The following is a 23,026-nucleotide window of genomic DNA, read 5'->3' as shown; positions in this document are numbered from 1 at the left end:
TTTTTATTTTGTTTCCCTTGCCCAAGGAGATGCATTCATGAAAAAAGTTGCTCATGTTATTTTCAAGAGATTTTTGCCTATGTTTTCTTCTAAGAGTTTTATGGTTTCATGACTTACATTCAAGTCTTTGATTAATTTTGTTTACTTTTGTGTATGGGGTTAGAGAATAATCCAGTTTCATTCTCTTGCATGTAGCTGTCCAGTTTTGCCAACACCAGTTGTTGAAGAGGCTCTCATTTCCCCATTGTATATCCATGGCACCTTTATTGTATATTAACTGACCATATGTGCTTGGGTTTATATCTGGGCTCTCTAGTCTGTTCCATTGGTCTGTGGGGCTGTTCTTGTGCAAGTACCAAAATTGTCTTGATTACCGTAGCTTTGAAGTAGAGCTTGAAGTCAGGGAATGTAATCCCCCCTGCTTTATTCTTCCTTCTCAGAATTGCTTTGGCTATTTGGGTCTTTTGTGATGCCATATGAATTTTAGAATTATTTGCTCTAGTTTGTTGAGGAATGCTGTTGGTATTTTGATAGGGATTACATTGAATCTATAGATTGCTTTCGGCAGGATGGCCATTTTGACAATATTAATTCTTCCTATCCATGAGCACAGAATGTATTTTTACTTATTGGTATCTTCTTTAATTTCTCTCAAGTGTCTTGTAGTTTTCAGAGTATAGGTCTTTCACTCTCCTCATTAGGTTTTTTCCTAGGCAATTTATTCTTTTTGATGCAATTGTGAATGGAATTGTTTCCCTGATTTTCTGCTAGTTCATCATTAGTGTATAGGAATGCAACAGATTTCTGTGTATTAATTTTTTATCTTGTAACTTTGCTGACTTCAGTTATTCTAGTAGTTTTGGGGTGCATTCTTTAGGGTTTTTTATGTACAATACCATGTCCCTCCATTGTATGTTGCATTTCAGATATTGAGAATCTATCCTAAATTCATCCCTGAGTTCTTGAATATTTTTCTATACCTCCATGAGCATGTTTATGATTTTTATTTTGAATTCTCTTTCAGGAAGATTGATGAGTTCAGTTTCACTTGCCCTTTCTCTGGAGTTCATGAGATTTTGGCTTGAACCAGGTTCTTTGGATATTTCATATTTGTATGTGGCACCCTGTAGTGCCCAGAGGCTCTAGTCTCTGGAGCTGCTCAGTCCCTGGAATGACATCAGGGATCTCAGGGGAGCAGCGCTGGTGCTTGTGGGGAGGAAAGAGCTGTGCCCTGCTTCCCGGCTGCAGTGCCTGTCTCCACTGTCAGAACCAGTGGGCCAAGCACACAGGTGTAAGCCTCTGTGCTTTGCGTTTCTAGCTGCCGTAGATGGGGCCTCCCTCTGGCTGGCCTGTCACCAGGCAGGGACTGCTGGTTTGTGAGTTGGTGCCAGGAGGCCAAGAGGAAAGTGCAGCAGACTGCATATCATGGTGGGGTCCTCAGAGCTGTGTAGCCAGCCAGGGGGATGGAGTGCCTGAAGCTCCTAAAAGTTCCCAACCTGCTGGGCAGAGTGTGCCCGAACAATTTTGTCCTCCTGTCCTTTCTCCTGAGCAGCAATCTCTGTGCAGTCCTTGCCCCTTTAGCAGCCCTCTTGCTGTTAGGAAGTTTCTCAGACTGCCTGCCTTTCTTTTGTCCCAGAGCTGCTGGATGTGGATCCCTGTTTTCCACAAGTCGCTGGAATCTCAGTCTCTCCAAGTATTCCGCCTGTCCTAACTTTCCAACCCCATTAATCTCCAGAGCACCATGCAATGTAGGTTTGTGCTCCCAAAGCAGATCTCCAGGGCTGGGTGTTCAGCAGTCCAAGGTTTCCACCCCGCTCCCTGCTCCATTTCTCTTCCTCCTGCTGGTGAGCTGAGGTGGGGGAAAGGCATGGGTCCCACCGGATCATGGCTTTGGTACATTACCTTGTTTCGTGAGTTCTACTCTGTTCTCCAGGTGTATGCAGTCTGGCGTAGCCTTCTTTCCTCTTGCTCTTTTAGGATTAGTTGTGTTAACTATATTTTTGTATTATATGTAGTTTTGGGAGGAGTTCTCTTTCTCACCTCTCACACTGCCATCTTTAATCTCTGCATTTATTCTTATATTTTGAAATATTGAATTAAAATGTTTACATTGCCTAGCCAGTTTTTGGTCCCTTTTTAAATTTTACACCCAATTTTGCCTCACCCTAATCCTCGTCTTAAATTTTTATACTTTTTTGGGCCATTCAAATTTTTCAATGAGCTTCTATAATTTTTACAATGATAGAAATAACAATATTTTCATTTGGGGACTGAAGGAAATTCAGGATTTTATATAAAAAGGTATGTCCACAAACAGGAACAGTGGGACAAAACATCCTATTACAGGCTCCCCATTTAAATTTATGCCTCAGGAATATCAGAGGGACACGTTCAGGAGGGAAGAGTCCCAGGAGCACTTTTGGCAGATGATTAAGAGCACAGACCTCGGAGTGGACAAGCCTCTTCATTCAGCATTTATAGATGTGTGAGCAAATTCATTTAACACTCAAAAAATATTTATTCAGTACCTACTATGTGTCAGGCACTGTTCTGGGTGCTGGGGACAGGAAAATTTTTTTAAAAAAAGAACAACAAATAAAAAAGACAAAAAAAGCGTACATGTTAATTACTTAACATCTCTGACCCTCAGGTTCCTATTTCATAAACTGGGAATAATAGTTCCACCTTTTAAGGCTTTCGTGAAGATTCAGTAAGTAATGTATATAAACCTCCAAGCAGGGTGCCTAGCATACAGACCAAACTCAAGAAAGTGGGAGCTATTATGTGCTAATATTTGCTCATTTACATATGATATTACTTTCAGTGACTATAAAACAAAGATGAAAAAGAGAAATTGTTAAAGCTTATAAAATATTCATAAAAACCTACAGCACTGATACTATACTTTTTTCAGATTACTAGAGTTTTTTTCACAGGCATTAGGTTCATTCTGACAGGTGGTAAAGAAAGTTTGGTGAAAATTTGATGACAATCTGTTGGGTTGACATATTTGGAATTGGATGGTTAATACTGAAGTTCTCTGAACTAAGCCAATACAGTGTGCCCACCCGGAAGGAGAAAAAAAAAAAGCCAAAGCTGTTGAATGCCTTTGTTATACAAAAAAAAATAGCCATATTTATTATTTTGGTATAACAAAGGCTGTACCAAAAGAGAGGGAAAATGTGATAGGATTGCATAGCAAACACCTGCAAATTTATATCTAGATGCAAGTCATCATTCATAGAGGTGGCCTATGCTAGTAATAGATTCTCATTATGCTCCTTAATCTCCACACTTCAATTTCCCTGTCTTTCAAAGAGGATAAGAATAGTGCCTACTTAGTGGCAGTGGCAGGTGAGTTAACACATGCGCACCCCCCCACCATTGGCAACGTCAGGTGCATAGCAAGGGCTATAGAAATGCCAGGCCACGGAGGAAGCATTCTCTGGAAGGGAGATACTTGGTGTGTTTGAGAAATAACGAGGAGACTGGTAGAACTTAAGCACAGTGAACAAAAAGGCAAGTGACAGATGAGGCCAAAGAGAGAGTAAGGGCCTGGCAGGTCACTTAGTGATACGAGACTCAGAGAATGAATCACTCTGACTGCTGAGCTGAGAAGAGACTGTAGAAGGAGATGAGGGTCAAACAGGGGGACCTGTTGGGAGGCTCTAGCCACTGGGAGGTAAGAGATAATGGGGTCTCTTGGGATAGTAGAGGAAATGGAGAGAGGTGGTCAGATTCTATTTGGAAAGTTGAGCCTACTTTTCTATTGGCTGATGGTTTGGATGTAGGCTATGAGATAAAGAAGAAAGAATGGAGTTGCCATCAAAGGAGATAGTGAAGGCTATGGGGGATGGGGCAGTTGGGAAGATCAAAGGTTCAGTTTGGAACATGCTACATTTGAGATATCCACTAGACATCCAAGGGAACAGGAGTATAAAAAATACAGTTCTTCCAAGTGAACACCATGCTGTTTGGTTTCCTTAATTCTTGCATTCCTCTAACATGCAGTTATATGTGGTCACTGAATCAGTTTTTTGAGGCATATCATCACAAGGGTAGTGTAAATGGCACGGTGGAAAGACACTGGCCTTTGGGGGCAGGCAGGTTTGAATCATGCCCCTTGACTCTTGCAGCTCTCTCTCTGAGTCCTGCCCAAATAAACTCAGTGCACTTTAGGTTCTTCTTCTATCTGACTTGGATACTAATACCTTTCTTACAAGCTCGCAATGTTCAAACACAGATAATATATGCAAAATGCCTACTCACAGTAGGCTGATAGGGAAAATATTGCTTAAATGTTCTTTAAAATAGATACCCAAATCCGTCTTACTTCTAGTCCACTCTGTCTTGTGAATAACCACTAGCATTTGAAAAGAAGGGGGATAACTGACAACTAGCTTTTGTAAGAAACCCTGAATTAAAGTTCTTGAAACTGGGTCATTTGAGAGGAATCTACCAGCAATATCAGTGCAAATCTGGGGACCTGCCCCACTTTAGTGTAGAACCCGAATATTCAAACTTTCGTAGAAGTGGAGAAAGAGAAATGGTGTATTATGTCAAAACCTAAAGTCCTAAACCAACTCTAAATACAATTAACAATATCTACCAGATATTATTTGAAGCAGTCTGTTTGATTTTCTCAACAACTCTCTCTACAACTTGTTGAAAATGGGTTTCCAGAGTCTCTCAATACAAAAAAAGCTTTATGTCCCATATGCAAACAAAGATTTAGACAGATTCCCTCTGACCCCAGTGCCTTCCAATTTTTTCCCACCTCCTTGCTGCCAACTTGGACAAATACTAGGAGAAAAGACTGTGAACCATGTCCCTGGATGGTGTGTAGAGACCCGAGCTAGCAATTTTTTGTTTACCTGAGAGCCGGAAATTACTACATCCTTGGCCTGCTCAGTGCCCTGCCTCTTCCAATGAGGTCAGGAGCAGAGTGCAGTGATGAGGAAAGCACCTCCAGGCTGACCTTTCCGGCCCTGCAGACGTCAGGCTAGCTCTTTTGTGTGGACTTTTCTGTTGACATTTCTGACTGCCCCTTTGCAAACCAAACCGAACCACACCAAACAAAGCTGGTGGGCGAGAGGAAGGAAGAGTAGGGGAGAAGATGTCAGCCAGTGTGAGTCAGATGATGTGAAAAGGACTTTGTAAACCAAGAAGTGCTGTAGGGATGTAGGTTCTTACCAAGGAAAAATGTGTTATCCTCACGCCTCCATAATGAACCGAGGAGAGAAATCCATTCCTTTTCCTTCTTGCTTCTGCCAATCTCATTGGTAGGGGCTTTTTGGGCAATGTTATCTATCTAGACTGTAACTGGATGCACTTGGTTCACCCACAAGTATAAACCCCCAGGAAAAACAGGACAATTTCCTTTACATTTGCCAAGAAATTGTAAGCTTTAAATATATGCTATGTTCTGGGAAGTCAGGAAAACTACTACTGTTGCCTGAACTCTGATCTTTAACTTAATTGACCAGGGTTAAAATAAACAAATAATAATAATCATAGTAATAATTTATTACTTATTTAGAGCTAGGCACTGGGCTAAGTGATCTACGTTTCCTCTTATATAAAGCTGAAGTCCATAAAGTAGAAACAATTATCCCCAGGATATAAATGAGAGAACTGAGGCTGAGGGAAATTAAGTAGATTCCCCACAGTCAAATAGCTTATAAGCAACAGAAGTAGGATTAAAGCAAGTTTATTGAACCCCAAAGCTTTTGCTTTTTCCATAATTTCACCTCACGTTATACCTATAATTACATAAATCTGCAAATATGTCTATAATTGCAAAATTTAAGTCTTTAGCAAAGATTTTATAAAACTGTAATATTTCTGTATTAGTGACTTTATGTGTTTTCCCCTATTTCCACTTCCCTTGTATTCTCTCTGTATGTCTTTGTAACACTGTGTATAGACATTACACACACACCTGCTTGTGATTGTGTGTCAGAGCTGAGTAATTTTTCTATTCCTTTAGGGTCTCTTACTTACATTGTCCATTGCTAATTCTTTTCCCATTTTTTTTCTTTCTTCAATCTTTCCTGCCTGATGCCTCTTTTACTGCCATAATACGAATCTAAAGCATATTCATATTTATTGTGTTCATCTAAAGGAGTTTTTGCTTTCTGTTCTTTGCTTTTAAACGATTTTAAAATTACACTAAATTGACTTGTTTTATATTTTATGGTTTTATAGGCCTTGGCCTGCTTTTATGGTCCATTACTTTTGTCTATAAACGGTCTTCCTTTTGATTGTATTCTTTGCTGGGTTGGAAAGTGCCTTTTCTGTCTCTGTATGTTCAACAGGCCTAACAGACCTTGTAATACAAGTGTACAAACAAAATAATTAAAAAACTCTACAAAATCGGTGTCTGCCAGTGTTGTCACAGCAATTGATAGGCGGGAAGAGATGTGGGTGAGAATCACAGGCCACCTTCCTTAAACAAATTTGCCTCTGTCTCCAACCTTGGTCGCATTTTCAGATACACCGAGCTGAAACCAGTTTTACCTGCTGGGTTTGGGTCCAGGAGCGGTTCAGCTTATCCTGCAGGAAGACGTTAGGGGAATACGGGAGGGCGCGACAATCAGTTCTCTAGTCTCGACTCTGTCCTCCCCCGCCTTGGTCCCCCTTCATCTTGGGGACCGTATGGAAGGGGATCTTGGAGCGGAGCTGGCCAACCGAAAAGTGCGCGGCACGCGCGTCACCCTGCTTCGCGGCCGCGCGGGCCCAGGAGCGATTCCCCGCGGCAGCCGCCTCCCCACCCGCAGGGTCCCTCCGCCGGCCGCGCTCCGCAAGCAGCCCCGGGACGGAGGTCTCCCCCACTCGCCCCTCCCGGGCTCTGTCCCAGCTTTCTGCAGCTGCCCCGGGTAGAGGTTTCTCCTTACTCCGCCGGCTGCCGGCGCCTGGCCACCTGCCCACGAAGCCCACCTCGAGCTCTCCCCGCGACCGAGCTTCAGTTTGCTCATCTGTAAAGCGGGGACAACAATCGCTACCACATTTACTCAGAACGTGCGGCGGCCACAGAGGAGATGCCACTATAGCGTTTACCCCTAATCACTCCGCTCGCTGTCGGTACTGTTCCCTGGGACGGCGGGGGCAGGCGCGTGTTCCCGCGCGGCTCCGAAGGGCAGCGGCCGCGAGCGCGCCCCGCCCCTCCCTCCGGCCCGGCGCCGCGCGCGTGCCTGCCGCCCAGCGCCGCCTCCGCCGTGCGTCCCGCGGCCGCAGCCCGGGGTCTCCTCGCGAGCCGCAGCGCCCGGCGACATGGCGCGCAGCCACCGCCTCCTGCTGGAGAACGCGCGGCAAGTGGTGCTGGTGTGCGCCCGCGGCGAGCGCTTCCTGGCGCGGGACGCGCTGCGCGGCCTGGCGGTGCTCGAGGGCGCCAGCCTCGTGGTGGGCACGTAAGTGGCTGCGCGCGGTGGGGCTGCGGGCGCCCCGGGCCGCTCGCTGGGGGACGGGCGAGCCACTGCGCGCTTGGCCTCTTCCTCTAACTTGGGCGCCGTGAAGGGACACGGGGTGCAAGCTCTCCTGCGCCCAGGGAGACATCGGCAGGCCTGCCTTTTAGGCACCTGCTGGTACCGTGTGTGACTACTTCGGACTGTCGTTCGGTGGAAAGCCGCGCCCAAAGCCAACATACCCCATTCCCTCGCCCCTGCCCCCCGCCCCGTGCCCTCTGCCCTCACATCTTTTCAGCATCGCTGTGGATGGAGTTCCGAGACCTGAACTTTGACAGAGCACCTCTCCAGCCCCCTTCGTCTGCACGCTGAAGCTTCAGAACCACAAAAACTTAGACGGTGATGGTTTGGGGTGATAGGAAAGTTAGGGTTCAGCCACCAGGGAGAGAGCGTTTTCAGTTATTTTCATTGAACCTTCGTAGCTTCCCGCTAGACGCGAATTAAAGAACCGCCAAAGCCTGGGAGGGCAGACCCGGAGCGGGAATGGGGGTTGAATGCCATTTGAACTGGAGAGCCCCAGGGCGCTGCGACGGCAAGAGGACTCTGAGGAGGAGGCTTAGGGTCGGTAGGAGCCCAGGTTTAGATACTCTGTGTGTGTGTGTATGTCTGTGTGTTTAATTAACAAAGGGATAAAAACATTCCCAGTGTTACTGTCAACAATTAATGGTTATTATGGCCTCTGCTTTCTAGCCAGGAGAAAATGGAAAGAGAAACAATCCTGCTGGCTAGAATTTAGACACACGGCCATACATGGCTGATGGCAGAACTGGGAATGTAGTCTTTATTCTGGGTGGTCATGCGTCCAGCTAAAATTTAGGAATCTAGCATTGTGGGAAAAAGGATTTGCAGTCTCTGATACATAGGATTTGAATTTTTGTCCTGCATGTGGCTAGAGTTTTCCAAAGATACAAGTTCACACCAAAAAAAAAAAAAAAAATCAATAACATTGTAAATCATTAGATTTTCCCCAGTATTTCCCCAAACTTTAGTTATTATTTCTTGATTTTTCTTCAGGGATGGCCTTATAAAAGCCATTGGTCCTTCTGATGCTATCCAAAAACAGTTTTCTGAAGAAACATTCGAAGAAAGAATTGACTGTTCTGGGAAATGCGTCTTGCCAGGTATTAACTTCTGAAGCCCTGAAAGCTTCAGGTTTTAGTAATAAAGTTTTAGTAATAAAGAGGAAGCACAGCAGCTTGTTTTAAATAAGGTCCCACAATAACATTAAAATATAATAATAGCTACCATGTATTGACGTTCTACTGTTGAATATGTAGGTGCTTTACAAACATGTTTTCGTGTTGAATCCTCATGACTGCCCTTGAAGCTAAGTACATACCCTAAGCTACATGTTACAGATTAGAAAACTGAAGTTTAGGGGTGAAATAACTTACCCAAGATTGCTAAACAGGTAACACTCAGGCTGGGAGTCAAACTCATTATTCTCTCCACTTTTTTCCACTCACATGCTGAAGAGAAACCCCACTGTGTTGTGTTTATGTTCAAAAACTGTTTTAAGAACTTTATTAACTCATTTCATAGGGGAGGCAAACAGGGCAAGCTGCTATCTCTAACACCAGAATATACTCCAAACTTATGCAGAGTGTGAAATAGAGAACCCATCTGTAGGTGGAAAAGGGGGGAAAGTGCCTAGAGATTTCACTGACGCTTGTTTATATCTTTAGTGATTGACAACAAAATCAGTTCATTAACTCATCTTCTATGTTACCTGTTTTATGGCTTCATGTAATCATCTGAAAAAAGTTTCACAAATTTTGAGTTCTTTACAAACATAGAGGCTAGCATTTATATTTTTAAAATGTGTACTGGGCATATCTGACAGGGTGACCTTCTGGCTTTGGGAGTCAGGAGATAAAGCCAGAGTGAAACTTTAAGAAAAGGGCAGAATATAGAAGAAAGCAATCTGAATAGGAATTCTTGGTTTTTGTCCAATCAGAACCATTAATGAGTCATTTAATCCATAATGTATTTAATCCAAACACAATTTACTGAATTGTACTTGGATAAACAAAAGATCCAATTGATTGCTTTATAGTTTCTCTTTAATTAAATTATATTTCTTGAAGAAAGATTGATCTCCCCAATTTTGCATTTTTCCTTTTCAAAGTTGGGGTGTGTGTGTTGTAGTCTGTTTTCACACCTGGATTATTCCTTGGTGATACAGTACTTGAAATTGCTCATAGATTTGACATCCTGTTTTAAAAGCTTGCTTGGTAAGCATGGACTTACTGGGCAAAAGGAGCTGTGTTTTTAAGGAATATTTTCATCAGGTTGAATCACTTTTCTCTGTGAGAGACTTCTAGACCAGCCATGCAGAAAGGCTTCTTGTATCCTCTCTGTGGCAGGAATCAGGCAAATTCCTCGTCCTCTGCTCTCCCCCAGAATGGCTGACCACCATCCTGCTTTCCCAAGAGTGGCGTGGTATGGTCTGCCTGCTCTCTCAGGGCTTTCTAATTCTCAGCTTTCCAAATGATTTGCTTTCTGATTACAGGTTTGGTGGATGCACACACACATCCAGTGTGGGCTGGTGAAAGAGTTCATGAGTTTGCAATGAAGGTAACTGCAATAAATGATGGCAAATCAAAGTAAAGCACAAATAGAGACAAGTCTTTCTCAAAAGGGGTTGATAGGCTACCAGGCTTTGTCTATGTCTGCATGCCTTCTTAAGGAATACTTTTACTGGCTTGGACTATGGAAAATAAATTAAAACTTTTTGTAACTGTCCCAAATCTTTATACAGTGCACAGAGCTAGCAATCATTTTAAGTATAATAGTTTTCAAGAATTTGTAGCTGTAGAATCCTCCTTTTAAAACAGAGCTGAGCTGCCTTGCCTAACTCATTTCTCCTCTTTTTCCCTTCTCCCATTTCATCCTACCACCCCGGTAGCCTTTGAAGGGGTTCCAGGAAGCAGTTTGAAAATGACCATTCATTGGGCCAAACTTGGAAAAATATATTGCTAATCGCAAAAATGAGTCTGGTATGGTTCTCTTTTCCCCCAGGAAAAATGAGTCTTGTTAAGAAACATAAAAGCATTGTCTATCTCAGTCATTTGTTAGCCATAGTCAACCCTCACATCCCTGATTGGAGCCATTTTCACATAGCTTGTGTTTAAAATATTTTATTTTTTAGAGCAGTTTTAGGTTCACAGCAAAAATTGAGTGGGAAGTACAGAGATTCCCCAAATACCCCCTGCTCCCCCACCCACACTCAGCAACCCCCACCCCCAATTATCAACACTCCCCCACCAGAGTAGTGTCTTTGCTACAGCTGGTGAGCCTACATGGACACATCATTTTCACCAGAGTCCCTAGTTTATATTAGTGCTCATTCTTGGTGCTCCACATTCTATGGGTTTGGACAAATGGTTAATGATACATATCGACCATTACAGTGTCATACAGAGTAGTTTTGCTACCGTAAATCCTCTCTGCTCTGCCTGACCGTCCTTCCCCCCAACCCCTGCAACCACTGATCTTTTATTGCCTCCTTAGTATTGCCTTTTCCAGAACTTCGTATCATTGGAATCCTACAGTTTGTGGCCTTTTCGGATTGGCTTCTTTCACTTAGTAATATGCATTTAAGTTTCCTCTGTGTCTTTTCTTCACGTTGTTTTTTTTTTATGAAGCATACAACCTAGGAGCTAAATTGGATTATTTCAGAAAAAGAAGAGATTCTCCAGATGTTGTGTGCCTTCTTCACCAAACTAGAGCTGTTTTTAAGACTTTATTGAATCACACAATTTCAGAGCCAAAATGCAACTTTTAGAGATTTGCAGGCCAATCCTCTCCTTATGTAGATGGGGAACATGAAGTGTATGGAAGGAGAGGGTGTTGCCTGAGGTCATGTCACTGTGGCAGAACCTGGGTGAAACTTTGGTGGGGAGACCTCCGGGCTGGCATATTTTGTTTGTATCACAGTCCTTGCTCCCCAGAGGTACTGGAGCTCAGTGGGATCCTGGAAAGAGCTTTAGTGACCCAAACTCTAGAGGCCCTATACTGAGATATGGACCCCCTTACCCCGTCTCTTGAGTGGATATCTGAGTAACTGCAGTGGGGCTCCGAACTGCCCAAGCTCTGTTTTCTCATAGGTGCTGAGGGACAGGCTGAGACTTAGCTGGTAGACACTGAGGTCCCCGGGTTGTGAAAATGCTGAAATACTTCTGTACTGGTTCATAAATTGCGGCTGCTGCCGTGAGACCCAAGTGCTCCCCACCACATCTCCCATTTCTGCCACCCCAGTGCCTTCCTGGGACCTCCCCGCTCGCAGGCCCCAACCCCAGCTCCCCACCACCCTGGCAGAGTAGGGACTTGCAGGATTCCGTGACCCAGCATCCATTCTGATCAGCTGGTGCCTGTGGCATATCGATTGTTAATCATTTTGAGTGTCCTCCCTGGACGTGGGTTGTGCAGGCTTGCCTGTAGCCTGCCCGCATTTGCCCCACGTAAGGGTGAGCTGTGTGTTCAGTTGGCAGGAGCCACATACATGGACATTCACCAGGCTGGAGGAGGAATCAACTTCACTGTGGAGCACACGCGCCAAGCCTCGGAGGAGGAGCTTTTCATCCTCTTCCAGCAGCGGCTGCAGTGCATGGTGAGGGCTGGGACCACACTGGTGGAGTGCAAGAGCGGATATGGCCTCAACCTGGAGACTGAGCTCAAGATGCTGCGTGTGATCGAGCGTGCCCGGCGGGAGCTGGATGTGGGCATCTCAGCCACTTACTGTGGGGCTCACTCAGTGCCAAGGTAACTTTAGCTGGCGGTTCCTGGGTTTAACTGGGGCACTGAGGAAGAAGGGGTCATGTGGGGTTTTGGAACAATACCTGTCCTGGGTTTGAATCCACCTTATCTACTTCCAGCTGGGTGATTTTGAGGTTATCACTTAACTTTTCTGAGCTTGAATTACTCATTTGTAAAACAGCCAAGTAGCACCATATTCTTGAGAATGAGAAACAACATATGTAAGTGCTTGTCTCCATGGTCCACCTATGTCTACCCACCAAATGGTTTTTGCTGAACAAGACCCCTTATATGTCCCAAATACAGGGCTGAGGCAAATTTTCTCCATCAGCCAATGCATTTCTGAACTCTGCATCTTGATCCCCAATGATAAAGCCTGAGGCTCAGATATGCCAAATGATGGCTGAGTAATGTGTCCAGTTATGTAGCCAGCCAGTGGTAGAGCTCTGTGACTGTCTGACTTCAAAAGCCCCATCCCTTCTAACACATGACTACTCCAGGATCTTAGAATTTCAGGGCCTCCTATGATCCTTGTCCCCCATTTCCCCAAATGGTGAGACATGAAGCCTTAGGCAGATGCTTCTAGAAACTCTGGAAGAAAAAAAAAGGAAGGATAACTATGACCCAGACAAGGGGGCTTGTAGTTCGGTTGCCAGGGGCCATCTAGGTTGCCCTCTAAGTGTCCTTGATGAGAAGATTCAGTCTTGCAGCGGGGTGGCCTTTCTGGGTTTCCCAAAGACAACACAGGAGCTCCAGAACGGGAGAGCCTTTTGAGGGTCTCACGGGTCAGTGATGCAGAGCGTTGTCAATACGTCTACCACGGAGGCATGTCCCAGCTGTTAAGAGTCCTGAGTTATAGCTTTGATTCTTTCCCTACTTTTCCAGAATTCTCAAGGTCATTTACTGACAGTTTCTCAGGTTCTCCAAGTGTCAAAAAACCCTTTGTCTGATAAAAAAAAAAAATGCCCGTGGTAATGTCATTTTCTTTCCTCAGAGGAAAAACTGCGGCAGAAGCTGCTGATGACATTGTCAATAACCACCTCCCAAAGCTGAAGGAACTTGCCAGAAATGGGGACATACATGTTGACAATATAGATGTGTTCTGTGAGAAGGGCGTCTTTGATCTCGATTCCACCCGAAGGATTCTTCAAAGTGGGAAAGATATAGGGTTGCAGATGAACTTCCACGGGGACGAACTCCACCCGATGAAGGCTGCCGAGGTACGGCTGGTCTCCTGCTCTCCCTGCCAACACTCATTGCTACTGAAAAGACAGACAGTGGGGACATTTGAACAATATGCAGGTCGGTCTGGCTGAGCCTTGGAATTCCTGACCTCTGTGAGAAATGTATTTTTTCTGTCGGTCATTTACTTTTAGTATCATCTGCTGGTGGTAGAGTAGGAAAAGAAGTACCTTTGTGATCCCATTTACTAAACTGACAACACATTTTGGTGGTACATAAAGCCACACGAGCAGAGTCTGTTAATTTTACTCCATAGCTTCTAGGGTCTTTCTATGGCAGCATCCAGGTGAGTTTTAGTGGAACACACCGAAATGGCCACACGATGATTTCCAAATCTCTTTGTCTTGCCAAGACTTGTTTATTCATGCTTTCAACAAATATTTGTGTGTGTGCTAGGTGCCAGGCACTGATTAGACTCTGATAGCGCAGCAGTGGGATGAGACCCACGAAATCTCTGCATTCAGAGAGTCTGCATGTCTCTCCTCTAAACCCTGGAGCGAGAAAAACAACTGCCCCTGGGGCATAAACACAGATATAGATACTCCGCATGTCTGCATGTCCAGCTGTCAACCCTAACATGTCCAGTGTGATCTCTTAATATCACTTCCAGATCTTGTTCGCTGTCCTGCCTAATGACACCATTCATCATCTCTCTGTTACCTAAGCAACAGGGCATCATTCTGTCTCCTCCGCCCCATTGTGTACCATGTGTCACCCAACCAGGAAGTCCTCCCAATTCTCTAAGTGTTTCTAGGACTTCTCTTCACTCCACTGCCTAGTTCAAACTACCATCAGCCCTCACCTGGATTCCTGAAACAACCCTTCTCCTTGCTTCCACGCCTGCCTCCACTTTAACCCACTCCTGTCATGCCTCCCGCAGTGCACCTTGTCTCCCTCTCCGTTGCTTAGAGCCACCTACAGGCTTGCCCCTGCTGGAGCACAAACTGCAGACACCGTCACTGGAGGCTGACTGGGATACAGGCCTCCTTACCACTCTGTCTTCCTCCCTCTGTCTTCTCTCCTCCCTTTTTTCACTTCCTGTACTCTCTTTACCATGAACCAGCCACGATAAACTAGTTTTGGTACACCTAATCTGAACCCTCCCGTTTGTCGGGCTAACTCCAACTGCCCTCCATGTTTCATCTTAGCTACTGTTTCTCTGGGATCCTCCCCAAATCTTTCCAGGAGTGGGTTGTAGCTCCTCCCTGTATGTGTCCCACCATGTTAAAATTGTCTCTGCAATCCCTACTGGATTCTTAACACACTTAGGATGTACCCATGTCTTCTACAGCCCTACCCATGGAGGTTAGCATAGTGCTTGGCGTAATACAGGTGACTTTTAGTAAGTAAATATTTGTTGAATGTTTGAATAAATGAATGTATACTGGGTGGTCAACAAGATACTTTTGGTCTTAGAGAGTGACTGGTGAATTAATCAATGAAAGTTAATACCCAGAATGAACAAATGAAGTTTGGAAAGTGAGGGTGATTCCAAAGTCAGAAAAGAATGCCCCCTGCTGAGCATAGTCTGTTTGTGGAGCACCAGACCCCCAGAGCCCCAATCCAACATGCTCTTAGACCTGAGCTACTGGCAGCTCCTCCCTGCCCAGCCAGGGGCATTGCAGCTGCCCTGGACCACAATGTAATGTCAAATACTAATCTACTGTCCTTTTCTTGGAATGCTTAACATACCACCTTTCAGCTGGTGCACTGTGTGTGTGTGTGTGTGTGTGTGGGAGAGAGAGAGAGAGAGAGAGAGAGAGAGAATCTGGAAATTGGTCAAGATGAGAGAAATCCACTTTAATGCATGTTTCCACCGTCATTATAACATTTCTTCCCCTGATTCTCTTCTAACAATCTAGACCAAAGTTTTCTGGAGAGAAATCAAGCTCAAGTAGGTATTCTCATATTATCCGTATGATTCCACATTTTTAGTTTACTTAACTGATCTGTTTTCACTGAGGGCAGCATTCCAAGATACCTTTATTGTCTTTATGATGCTATAAACGTTAGATTTCATTACCGATACTACCCAATATGTTTTATTCTGATCCATAAGAGTCATAACATTTTCTTTGTTGGCAAATGTCTGAAGGATATCAGTAAGCATTTGTGTTAAGAACAGTTTTTGAAGTAGCGTACTAGCTCGTCTTCAAATGAATGTCCACCACAAGCCCGTCACCCTTGTGCTCATGAGAGTTAGTTGTCAAGAAGTATTAATATGGAGTGCTGTTTATTTCTGCAGGAAAACAATGTTACGGCACTTGATTGATTTGTTATTGCTGTTAGTGAAACCTTTCTCTCTGCCCCTTCTGCTTAGCTTGGGGCTGAACTGGGAGCCCAGGCCATCAGTCACCTGGAGGAAGTGAGCGATGAAGGCATCGCTGCCATGGCAACGGCCAGGTGCTCTGCTGTCCTTCTGCCCACCACGGCCTACATGCTGAGGTAAGGTCGTTTCTCACCGCCACCCAAGAGCTGAAGACACAGACTTCCAAGGTGCCCAAATAGTATTTCATTGCACTTTCAAAACCCTTAAAAGTGCTGATCAAGAAAACCTAGCTCATGGAAGATGCCAGAATAATGTTCATAAATGAAGAAGGGGCTTAGGCCCAAATTGCCTTTGAGTGGTGGGATTATTGAGAAGAGTGGAACTTTTTTCCTTTTTTTCCTCATTTTTGGAATTTTCCATTAAAAAAATCAGTGTGCATTACTTTTATAATTAGAAAATAATGGAAGTGGCTTTATACTTTTAAAATATGTATAAGATGTCAGGGATATTTTGCAGTATTCAGAAAATGAATGGGCTGTTTCCTAAAAGGATGCAAGTGGGTACCATCATCCCTGTAAATCCTGGTGGGTAGGAGGAAAGAGCAGACATTTAAGTTTATTTTGTAAAATCTCCCCAGGAATTTTGTTGTATGCCATCTATGGACTGAATAAACATAGTCCATCTTTTATAACTGCTGTTTGATCTGATTTTATCAAATGTGAGACCTGAGGGCTTCTGACTCTTTCCATTCCACCACCTCCATGACAGCCACAGAGTTCATGGTCAGCAAGGACAGCATTGAAGGGGCAGTTTATTTTCTCTGAGGACCAGGTGCTTTCTGTGTGGTTGCCATACGTGGCTTTCAGTGGGATGATTCCACTGCTGAGGCCTTAGCACAGTGGTTTTCAACTTAGCACAAAAGGGCGATTTTGCCCCTCAGGACATTTGGCAATGTCTGGAGACCCTTTTGGAGAATGCACAACTAGGGTGTGCTACCGGCACCTAGTAGGGGGAGGCCAGGCTGTTGCCCAACATACCACAATGCACAGAACAGCCCCTGTAACGAAGAATTATCTAGCCCAAGATACGAATTGTGCCGAGGCCGAGAAACTGCCTCAGGGATCGAAAAGCCAGGCTTTGAGTAACGTTTCTAAGGCAGAACAGAGGAATATCACACTGCTTTTCTCAAATTTGTTATGATTTTATACACACACATACAGTATTATACATTTCTTTCACTATTACTTTTCTCTTAATTTAAAACATAGATGTAATGTAGGTTTCAACCAAGAACTATCGATCAATAACTGTTCTCCATATGACCAACTGTTTTCCTGCGAATCTCAGGAGTCATCAATCAATATTTAATCTGGTTAAATTTCCACCACCCAAGGAATAAGTTTTCACAAAGAAAGGATTCCTTTAACTTACCTTAAATCTCATCAGAGTGAGAAAAATCTAGGATGTGGAGCACAGAAGGGCAGCTCGGTGTTTAAAGTCTGGACTTCGTCCCTGTGCCCATGGCAGCCTCAATTGGCCATCATCATGAGGCGGGTCTCACACCCCGTTTGGATGACAGGGGCAACCAGAGAGAACGCCACATTCTTCTCTGGCTTCTCTGCTCCTCTGTTTTTCTGATCTCCATCAGGAGGAACCTTCAGGGCCCTCCAGCTATACCCTGAACTCTCTCACTCATTTCCAGAAAAACTATTGCCTTAAGCCACTTGAGGGCTCCTGTAATCATTATTTTTTGCATCTTTGCATATAATATTTAAATTTATTCAGGACATATTCACCTTAGTTTTTCTGGAGCTTCCTTAATGCCTCCACAGCCTCACATTTTTTCCTCCTTAGCAGTTCTGGAAGGGGAGGGGAGGCCGTCAGAATGACCTGGAGGGTAATTTTAAGCTCTAGCTTTTCCTCACTGTGTATCTCTGCTCACCCTCCTCCATACATCTTCCTAGCTGACAAACATTATTTAAGTGGTCCTGCAAATTGGCAGTCATAAATGGGGAATGCTTCAAGGGCAGGAATCTGTGCACTCCAAGTTCTTTATTAATTCATGTACAACATGTGTTTTGAGGGCTCACTACTTGTCAAGCACTGTTCTAGACACTGGGATCCAGCCACATATAGAAGTTTTGTCCTCAGGACATCCAGTTTGATTTCTGCAGAAATCAAAGTTGGGCTCAATTTGCACTGGATTCTTTTCCCTTTTGCAATAGTTACTAACTGAATAAAATCTGTCCTCACCCTTTTAGCCAGTGTCTGGTTTTATCTTTGACATAACTTTTGAGTCATGTCCTGAAAAATAAATAATACTTTGCAAAGCAGGTCAGGGAGACACCAGTCCAGGAAGAAGTACAAACATTTTACATATTAGATTCTAGGGACTTCAAGAATGGCCTACAGAATATTTGAGGCTCCCCCTTCTTCCCCAAAAAGGAGGGAGAGAGAGAGATGGATAAAAAAAAATAGCAAAACAAGTTAATAAAAATAACATTATTTTAACATCATTAATTATTTATATTTGGGAATTAAAAAAGGTTTATTTTTATTTCAAAGTTATATTTGAAAACAACTTTAAAAGTTATATTCTTCTTCCTTAGCAAGAATCTCTGAGTATACATAAATATTGCTGAGATAAAGAATCTCAAATTAAAGAAGCCAGTCATAGCCAAGTAATTTCAAAAGAAGAATGATAAAAATCAGGAGTCCTGAGGTTCCACCTGATGCCACTACAAATCACTCATCCTGAAATTTCTGTTCCTTCTTCCAGAGCATGAAGGGGTTGGATATCTTAAGTCAGCTTCCATTCTTAACATCTATTCTGCAACAGTTCCACTTCCAAGACTGACATTTCTTTTCCTTCCCATTAGACTGAAGCAGCCTCGAGCCAGGAAGATGTTAGATGAAGGGGTAATAGTTGCCCTGGGCAGCGATTTCAATCCTAATGCATATTGCTTTTCAATGGTAATTATTTTTAATGTGCCTTACTGAGCAGAGTGTCAACCTTCTACCAAGTATATAACTAATTTAAAATATTTCACTAACTGTTAAAATGTATCAAAGATCTAAAAATATTTTCCTGGGAAACAAAAAAAAAGTGTGGACAGCAGTGTAATTGGCTATTTCTGGGCTATGTGAATGCCTCTAGGCATAGAGAGAAGAGAGACGGTTCTGTCTGCATGTTCTTTGGATTCTGTCCTGGCACTGTGGTTTTACAGTAACCCATTAGTCTTCTTGGGGAAGAGCATAAAGTTTTAGTAAGAGGGTGTGAAGGTGAGTTTCATCTTATACAGTAAGTGGTCTTGCACAGTTGTAAATAAATCTTAAATATATGTGGGTGGTGATCTCTATAATAAAGGAATCTTTTCCAAAGCATAAGATCTTTATGTGTAAATTTACATTTTTCATATCAGTTTAGCCAGTTCTACCTTCACTTCCATTATTCGTGCTCTGTTGAGAAATGTCCTGAGTAGCAGTTGCCGTTTTGTTACTTTCCGCCAATGCTTTTCTCTTCCCACCTTAGCCAGTGGTCATGCATCTGGCCTGCGTAAACATGAGAATGTCCATGCCTGAGGCCTTGGCTGCTGCCACCATCAATGCAGCGTATGCACTGGGAAAATCTCACACACATGGATCTTTGGAAGTCGGTAAACAGGGAGATCTCATTATCATCAACTCGTCCAGGTGAGTGCTATCCCAACTGAGCTACTTTATTTTATGCCCATTGTAATATGTAGATTTTAAATCCCTTTTCCACCAATTATTAGTGTCAGGCTCTGTGTAGGCTCAGAAGTTACGCAGTCTCTTTTATCCTCACCCCTTTCTAACCAGAAAGTCTCCCTACAGGTCCTAAATCACAGGGTGAACCAGCTCTTCTGGTCTCTTCATCGTCCCACATCTGTCATAGATCTCCAGGTTTCTGCTCTGTTTACGTGTACTTTGGACTGGTTGTGCCCTCTGGCGTGTGTTTTTGCTCTTTGCTTGGGTTCTGTCTGCTTGCGCCGGACCAGCATGCCCTGACTCGGGTGTGTCTCCCTGGTTCTAATTCATTCTCTCTGACTTCTCATTCCTACTGGATCCCAAAAGCCTTGCTTCAGTTCTCCTCCCCCTGGTTTTGTTTGACTCACCCACAGTCTGCTGCCACCAGCGTAGGTTGAGTCTTAACTGTTGTTTTAAATCTTAAAGTTGTAAATCCTATGATTCCTTGACCCTAGCAAACCTATCACAGCCCTTGGACCTCAAATTTAGCAGAAGGGAGTGGCTCTATAATTCTTCTCTCCATGGTCATAAACCACTCTCTATTAGATATTTGCTGTTACCATTCGTGAATCAAAATATTTGTTAAGCAATATTTGATTTAACATAGACTGATGATTGTAGTAATCTACCATTTTTTAAAAAGCCCAAATATCAATGAAGAAGTATAAAGAGATTTTTAGATACTGTATTTTTAAACTAGCATTTATTGACAAAGTGATTATTTTGACTGGTATGCATTAATGTTTGATTTCTTTCCAGATGGGAGCATTTGATTTACCAGTTTGGAGGCCATCATGAGTTAATTGAGTATGTTATAGCTAAAGGAAAAATCATCTATAAAAAATGATAGATCTGAAAGGAAAGAGAAGTCTCTTTGACTGTATAAAATAAGTCAATACAGTGATATTAAAAGTTAAAATACCATAGTAGTTTACTAGAATGATGTCACTGAAATTTATTTCAGTGTTTTATTAATCCACTCAATAAAAACCAAGGGATTAATTTATTTTAATGTAATGTGCACCTGGATATATATAAACAAGTAAACCAATTGTGATGATAATATCAAAACATTAAATCATTTCACAAAGATTTGTTACAAATATTCTGAAGGTTCATATGATAGAGTATCACAAAAATGCCTTTGTGGGAAAAAGCAAATTGTCAATTAAGTAGACATGACTTGAAATTCCCATTTGGTTTCTTCTTTGCAAATTTCAATTTTTAACCTATAGTTAGTGAAAATTGGGGGATGGTGGGAAATCCAACTGCTGTGTCCCAAATTACGCTGAAGTGTAGCTTTCTGTAATAAGCAAATGATTTTTCCTTTACCAAGACAATTTGTCTTTCTAGATTCTTTTCAAATGCATTAGGGTCCCCTTGGAGGGTGTCCTTCTGTTGTAATTTCATCTCAACCCAAGCAGTGGAGCTTCACAGCAGAGTTCAAGACTCATCATTTTATATATGGGTTTAGGGGCCTTCCTATAAGGGGTGCATTTTGACCAAATCCAATAACATAGTCTTTTAAAATTGTTTTAAAGTTTTTGATTCTTTACATAACTCATGTATTAAAAAAAAGAATTGTAGGTCTCAATAAATATTTGCTGTCACTATTATTGTTATTGTTTACAGACCTGGAAGTAGATCAGTGGCATTGTCTATTAGAGCTTTTCAGGAAGTGAATAAATTACATAATCAGTCATAAAGAAAGAATGGATGGTTATATAAATATGTGTTTCTAAAGCCCTGTGAGTTTACTTGAAATCCTTTAAAATGTTGAGTCATCCTTATCACAACTGCATTACTAACTCTGTCCTATTCCTAAAGGAATGATATGAGAAGTAAATATTAACAATCCACATTATCACCCTTTTCAGGTTAATTGAGCCTGAATCAATGAGGCGTTACTGTATCTGATATAAGTCAAGTACAGATAACACTTGTTGGGAGGCTAAGGGTAACATGACACATTGCTGTCACTAGCCAGTAGTGTGGGGTCTCTGGAGCTCTGTCCCTCCCATGCTTGGTGAAGGAGCCCTGAGGGGGTATGGGAGGCGTGTGTGTGCTGTGGGTGATGCCTTCCCTATGGCCAATCACCAAGTCAGGGGGTGGGAGTTTGGGATACTGGAGACAGATATAAAGGCCAAAACTAAATATTAAGTCTCTCCTGGAACCCAAGCCATGCAGAAGTATATCCTTACACCTACGGAATAAGAAGGTGAAGTGCATCTTATTGTACCTCTAGAAGACATTCACTCTAAACACATTCATGTCTTCTTTGAATGAAAGCAGAGCGTGGCCATCTGGAACTGCCTTAGTCTTCCCAGACCAGTGGCCCGTAAGCTCTTGCAACTCATGCGAGCTTGGCTAGAAATGCAGACCCTTGGCCTCTACTTATACCCAACCTTCCCATCTTCCTGCTACGCATGGCTATTATTTGTTTAACCCTCTGGCCCACTGCCTAGGCTATGAACTCTGAGGGCAAGAGCCAGGCTGTCTTGGTCACCATTTATTTAATGGTGAAAATTGACTGAACAGAATCAATTTCCTGGCATAAATGTCTCCTGACATTGAAGTTGACCTTACATTTCTCCATTTCTCCCTTTTCTCTCTGACTCCCATCACTCAAAGCCCAGCTCAGTCACCTCTCCCAGGAAGCCTCCCTGATGATCCAGAGGTGCTGAGGGTATTGTGTCTTTTTCCTCTAGGACACACGCTTTGTCCTAGAGGAACAGAGTTTGCTGTCCACATCATCCCATGGTTGGAACCCCCCCTGGGCCTGACTGGCTTTGTGCAGTAATTGCCATTTCAATATCCAACTAGATGGAAAGCCTTTGAATACAGAGCTACATGCTGTGTTGCTGCACCATAGTCTCAGTACAGCACCTCACCAACAGGGTCTGTGGTAGGTAGGATGCTGACAGCTGCAAGGGTCAAAACCTGACTAAAGTTGGCTTCAAAATTAAGGAAGCATATTAGCTCACCCTTGGAAATTCACAGGAAGGCCTGGTTTCAGCTCTGTAATGCTGAAGACCCAGATTCCTCCCCTCCCTCTGCTCTGTCATTTGCTGTCCATATCATCCCATGGTCAGACCCCCGCCTGGGCCGAGCTGGCTGGTCGGCAGCCACAGGCTCCATTCTGGTGAAGCCAGAGGGCAAGAAGCCTGGCTGCCGTGGCTCTCTGGACAGAACACGTTTTCTTGAAGCCTCCAGTTAAAATTCTAGGGTCCAAACTGCAGCCTGAGCCATTTCTTGAACTGATCACTAAACAAAGGGAAGGTGACTACTTTGTCTGTAACCTGGCCTACACCCTGAGCTGAAACTAATATCCTCTCTTTTTGGTCTTGTTTTATGGCATATTTTCAATGTTCACATTTAAGAAATGTATACCTTCAACCAAAGTAACTCCCCAAATGCACAAAGATCAAGCTGTTCATGAGATAATTAGGTTTAGTAAAAAGATAATAATCCATTGACCAGATCTAGAAATGAGACTGAAGTTTTGTATAGTAATGAAAAGTATCTT

The 23,026-nt window shown here is 43.3% G+C and overlaps 1 protein-coding gene across 3 annotated transcripts; it reads left to right on the top strand.

The window, feature by feature from the left end:
- The first annotated feature begins 7,163 nt into the window (after window positions 1–7,163).
- On the top strand, window positions 7,164–21,113 carry AMDHD1 (amidohydrolase domain containing 1). Of its 3 annotated transcripts, none has more exons than XM_036891044.2 (10): window positions 7,164–7,409; window positions 8,478–8,584; window positions 9,976–10,040; window positions 11,950–12,227; window positions 13,216–13,441; window positions 15,784–15,908; window positions 18,612–18,705; window positions 19,265–19,425; window positions 20,260–20,307; window positions 20,854–21,113. In XM_036891044.2, the coding sequence occupies exons 1-10, from the start codon at window positions 7,273–7,275 to the stop codon at window positions 20,972–20,974; spliced, it is 1,362 nt and encodes a 453-aa protein (XP_036746939.2). In that variant the 5' UTR covers window positions 7,164–7,272; the 3' UTR covers window positions 20,975–21,113. The 3 variants fall into 3 exon arrangements, with proteins under 3 accessions (XP_036746939.2, XP_036746940.2, XP_036746941.2); XM_036891046.2 differs by lacking the exon at window positions 7,164–7,409 and adding an exon at window positions 7,476–8,024; XM_036891045.2 differs by having other exon boundaries at window positions 7,165–7,409; window positions 20,260–21,113.
- Window positions 21,114–23,026: the final 1,913 nt, after the last annotated feature.

The sequence above is a fragment of the Manis pentadactyla genome, chromosome 10, assembly GCF_030020395.1.
Source record: "Manis pentadactyla isolate mManPen7 chromosome 10, mManPen7.hap1, whole genome shotgun sequence".
In the NCBI taxonomy this organism is placed as follows: Eukaryota; Metazoa; Chordata; class Mammalia; order Pholidota; family Manidae; genus Manis; species Manis pentadactyla.
This window is presented reverse-complemented; position numbering and strand designations above follow the sequence as displayed.